Source organism: Corylus avellana, chromosome ca1 (assembly GCF_901000735.1).
Source record: "Corylus avellana chromosome ca1, CavTom2PMs-1.0".
Taxonomy (NCBI): Eukaryota; Viridiplantae; Streptophyta; class Magnoliopsida; order Fagales; family Betulaceae; genus Corylus; species Corylus avellana.
This window is the reverse complement of record NC_081541.1, coordinates 38,961,063-38,966,410: the sequence shown is the minus strand read 5'-3', so window position 1 is coordinate 38,966,410 and position 5,348 is coordinate 38,961,063. Positions and strand designations below refer to the sequence as shown.

At 37.4% G+C, this 5,348-nt stretch overlaps 1 protein-coding gene across 1 annotated transcript; it reads left to right on the top strand.

The window, feature by feature from the left end:
• The first annotated feature begins 612 nt into the window (after window positions 1-612).
• On the top strand, window positions 613-5,348 carry LOC132171814 (putative disease resistance protein RGA1). Its single transcript, XM_059583220.1, has 3 exons — window positions 613-3,516; window positions 3,701-3,804; window positions 5,169-5,348. Exons 1-2 carry the CDS (start codon window positions 613-615, stop codon window positions 3,701-3,703), a joined length of 2,907 nt encoding a protein of 968 aa, XP_059439203.1. The 3' UTR covers window positions 3,704-3,804; window positions 5,169-5,348.

Here is a 5,348-nt window from a genome sequence, read left to right as displayed (position 1 = left end):
ATAGCATGTGAAGAGTAGTCAATTCATTAACAGCTTTATCCACGTGAAGACCAGTGTGTGTCATAAACAACGGTAACATTTTCGCCATTCTCGTCTGCACCCATTCCCAAAAATAATTGCTTTGATCCATTTTTGTCAAAATAAAAACGACGTCGTGAGACCCTGAAGGCAGAACAAACCTCCTTTACAAGCTTTTCTGTTCACTTTTTCAGCATAATAATGAAGATGTTTAACTTAAAAAAAAAAAGAAAAAAAAAAGTTTGACCGGTAAATAAGAAACCCTTGTGAACGGTGGTGGTAGGTGTTGAAATATAAGAGAGAAAAAAAGAAGAAAAGAAACCATTTAAAAGAGGTAAGTCGTACGTGTTTTAGATGTTTTTTAATTTGATTTTAGTTATTATTTTTGTATTTTTCATTTCCAGCTTGCTCCTTCCACTCTATTTCTGCTTTGCTCACACTTGCTCTCTCTGTACATCTTCTCAAAACTTTTCTGCAATTCTACCCTTCAACTAACTACTTCACTTTTCAGCATTTCTTCACTCTACTCTTCAACTGCTTCCATCAACAGCTCTGTGTTCCACTTTGGAGCATTCCTTCACTCACCGTCAGGAAATGGCAGAACAACTTCTGTCCGTTGTTGTTGAGGGAATCATTAAGACTTTGGGCTCACTGGCTGTCGAAGAGATCGGACTGCTCTGGGGTGTCAAAGATGAGCTTCAAAGCCTCACCAACACTGTTTCTACAATCAAAGATGTGCTTCTTGATGCGGAGGACAAAAAGGCTGCTGGAGACCGTGCTGTTCAACGTTGGCTCCGAAGGCTAGAAGATGCCATGTATGATGCAGACGACTTGCTGGATGAAATTTCCACTGAAGCTCTACGAAGAGATATAATGACTTGTAATAAGAAGGCCAAAAAGGTACGCATTTTCTTTTCTGAATCAAACCAGTTAGCCTATCGTTTTAAAATGGTGCATAAGATTAAGGCCATAAGAAAGAGGTTAGACACCATCAATGCTGATAGGAGATTTCACTTAGAGGTACGTACTGTGGAGACACGAGTGGTGAACAGGGAGAGGGATAACACTCATTCTTTGGTACGTGCGGAAACAATTATTGGTCGAGAGGATGATAAGAAGGCTGTTATGGACCTTTTGATGGACTCCAACGTTGAAGAGAATGTGTCAATTCTTCCAATTGTTGGCATCGGTGGATTGGGAAAGACTACACTTGCTCAATTTGTATTCAATGATAAACAAATCCAAAAACATTTTGAGCTCAAAATGTGGGTGTGTGTCTCTGATATCTTTGATGTTAAAAATATTATTGCTCAAATCTTAGAATCTGCAACAAAGAAGAAACCAGAAGCCGTCGAAATGGATACATTGGTAAACTATCTTCTAAAAGAAATCGAAGGAAAGAAATACTTCCTAGTGTTGGATGATGTGTGGAATGGCGATCATGGAAAATGGTGTCGCTTGAAACAAGTGCTGATGGGTGGAGCAAGAGGTAGTAGAATAGTAGTGACTACTCGCAATGAAATTGTTGCAAGGACCATCCGCAAGGAAAGCGTTGCAAGGATTATCGGGACAGTTGAATCATATTCCTTAAAAGGTTTAGACGAAGAGGCATCATGGTCTTTATTTAAGCATAAGGCGTTTGAGAAAGGACGAGAGCCGGAGAATTCAATCATCGTTGCACTTGGGAAGGAGATCGTACAAAAGTGTATTGGTGTCCCTCTAGCCATAACGACAATCGGAAGTTTAATGGGCTCAAAAAATCCTGAAACTGAGTGGCTGTCTTTTAAGAACAATGAACTCTCAAAAGTATCTGAGAATGAAAATGACATCTTACTAACTTTGAAGCTTAGTTATGATCATCTTCCTTCACACTTGAAGCACTGCTTTGCTTATTGTTGTTTGTTTCCAAAAGATTACGAGATTGATACATCAAAACTGGTTAAACTTTGGATAGCACAGGGGTTTGTTAAGTCATCCCATGATCAAAATCGATGCTTGGAAGAGGTTGGTAAAGAGTATCTTATGGATTTACTATGGAGATCATTCTTTCAAGAAGCTCAAATGGATGAGTTTGGTGACGTAATTGAATGCAAAATGCATGACCTCATGCATGATCTTGCGATTTCAGTGGTAGGATCGTTGATCGCGACATTAGATGATAAGGAGAGAAACCTTGATGAGAAAACTCGTCATGTATCGTTACTTGGCTACAATAAACCTATTTCTTCATTGTGTGAAGCAAGTAGGATACGAACATTTCTTTTTCTCTATGACCGTAAGTACCTTAATTATAAGATTGATTGTGATGAGCTTTTTTCAAGTTTCAAGTTCTTGCGCATGTTGGATCTGTCATTTAGAAATCTTGATTCTGTGCCAAACTCTATTGGGGAGTTGAAGCATTTAAGGTATCTTGATCTTTCTCACAATAAAAATATCAAGAAGTTACCAGATTCTATAACTAGGTTGCAGAATTTGCAAACACTAAGACTCGTGTGGTGTCGGTCACTTAAGAAATTACCGAGAGACATTAAAAAATTGGTCAATCTCAGGCATCTTGAGATAGATTATTGTGATTCTTTGACTTATATGCCATGTGGATTGGGGCAACTGAATAATCTTCGGACGTTAACAAAATTTGTGCTTCACTCGGGTTCTCACTCCAAGCATTGTGGTGGTTTACAAGAACTGAACGGACTAAATAAGCTAAGAGGAAGATTAGAGATTAGAAATCTGGGACATGGGAAAGGTGTTGCATTAGAATATAAGGCTGCAAATCTAAAGGAGAAACAACATCTTCATTCTTTGAGTTTACGCTGGAGTAGTGAAGAATATGTCAATGATTGGGACGATGTCAATGATAAAATGCCATTGGAAGGCTTCCAACCACCCCCAAATCTGAAACATCTATACTTATTTTTCTATCGGGGTTCAAGGCTTCCGAGTTGGGTTTTGTTACCCACAAATCTTGTAACTTTGGCGCTACTTGGTTGCAGCACGTTAAAGTCTCTCCCCCCAGGTATACAACATCTCACTTCCCTTCAACACCTGAATCTTCTGGGTTGTCCTGACCTTGAGCTAGCCAATGATGAGAATGGGATGCAATGGAAAGGCCTTACAAGCCTCGTCTCTCTTCACTTCTCAGGACTTTCAAAATTGGTGTCTCTCCCCTCAGGGCTTCAACATGTTACTACTCTACAAGAGCTCCAGATTTGGAGTTGTGAAAGCTTGACGGCCATACCAAAGTGGATCCACAACTTCAAATCACTTCAAGCCTTTCAAATTTGTAGATGCCCCGGTTTGACATCACTGCCCGAAGGAATGGGTAGGCTAACGTCTTTGCAGAGGCTAAAAATTGATGATTGTCCCATCTTATTGCGAAGATGCGAGAGAGGCACAGGTGAGGATTGGGCAAAGATTGCTCACATTCCAGAGTTATACTTGGGGCATCCCTCTCTGCATGAAGAAAATTCAAGCACCCACGCATCTTCTACCATTCAGGTATAGTACTAATCATTTTATTTGAATCCTTCATAGAAATTGAAGTACCCACCTTTTTTTTTCTTCATTTTTTCTCTCTCGGTATTTTTCGGTATCCAAACGTGTCGTTTTCTTTGATTTTGGGTTTTGGTCATTTTTTTTTTTTTCAGCTTCTTCTTATTCTTATTCTTATTTTTATTTTTAGTGAAGAAAATATGGGATGGTTCTTTTTCTTGCCAAGTGAAAGAGGTGTAGAAAAGCTTGAGGATGGCTTACACTGCTGGATTGTTTGAGTTTGAGCCTTGCTTGGTAACCTTTTGTTTCCTATTATTAACTGCTATAGTACTTAATTTTTTTGGCTGGGTTTCTATTGTTTGTTTTGAACTTTTGATAGCTCTACTGCTATGACTTATTGGGTTTAGTGTGCTGATTGCGACATTTGCCTTTTAGGTTTACATACTAGAGTTTATTTTTGCAAGTAGCTAATCTTTTCCATTTGCACTCTATAATATTTTATTCTAAAGAAACAGAGAGCAAAGAACTGTTGCGAAAAGATACAGGCCAATATTTGTAATATTTCCCTGAATTCTCTGCTTGCTCTAAGCTTAGAGACTCAAACCATTTTTTCTGCATCGCAATGCTGAAGAAAACAACGAAAAAATGTAATAAAATTAAACTTAGATATCAGCCGGATGACAGCACAGCCGGGAAGTCCTCTTAACAGTGGAATTTGCCAAATTTGGGTTTGTTGCAGAGGAGTTCAAGAGAGAATCTAGATGAACAAGAAGAGAGACTCTGAATTCCTCTTATTTTTTTAGAAAGTGAGAATTTTAGAAGTGAAGAAGAGAAGAGCTAACGGTATAAAACTATGTTGAGTATATATATAAAACAATCTAGGATAGTGTTTGTTTTGATTGCTCTATTGCTATGATTTATTGGGTTATAATGCCAGAAAATTGCATATGCTGGTTGGAAGATAACTATTATCCAATTTGTCATTGTATAATATTTTATAGATGATCATACTAATTGTTCTTAGGGTTAATCTTGAGAAAAGAGTTATTCTTGAGTGTGCCTCTAAAATGATGGTAGTGAGTGAGATGGCTTCCGGCACTTTAATTATCAATATGCAAAAGTTCTATATAAGTATATATGAAGGTAAGTTGGGCTTGCAATTGCCTTGGAGATTACTAATGAGCTAAGCCATTGCATAGGCCAAAGTTATTTTGATGGCATTGAACATCAATGAGCATTTTTCATTGGCTTTTTCCATATGCTCCAAAAGCCTTTATATATAGCTTTTAATTTGCTTTCAAAACCATTTTTTTTTTATATAACCAACATTGTCTCTAGAAATAAAGAGCCAAGTTTATTGTTTGCTTTCCGGCCTACTTTCATCTTAATCAGGACCTTGCTGTTTGTAACAATTTTTTGCTCATCTGATGACTGTTGTGTTGGTTTTTAAAAAAAATTATAGGTTTTTCTTAAGTGGTCTTGTTGTGATGTTCCTTGAGGTGTATGAGTCTTTTTGCAATAGACCCATTAGTAATTGTATGAAATGTCATATAGATGAAGTTTATATATTTTTTAGTTGGCACTTTGGTTGCTTTAATTCAAATGTAGACTATCTTTCTTTGATTTTTCCTCCTAGCTTGATTGTATTGCTTTTGCAGGAAAAATATAGAGATGCATTTATAGGAGACATTCAAGCTGATCCACTGTGATATGCTTGGAGATGTGATTCGAAACAGAGAGCTATGAGACTTCCACAAAATGTGTAAATCTTTGCTGAAAGTGGGGGATGATTGTTTTTATTTTTATTTTTTTAACACTCCTCAGATCTTTGCATTTTA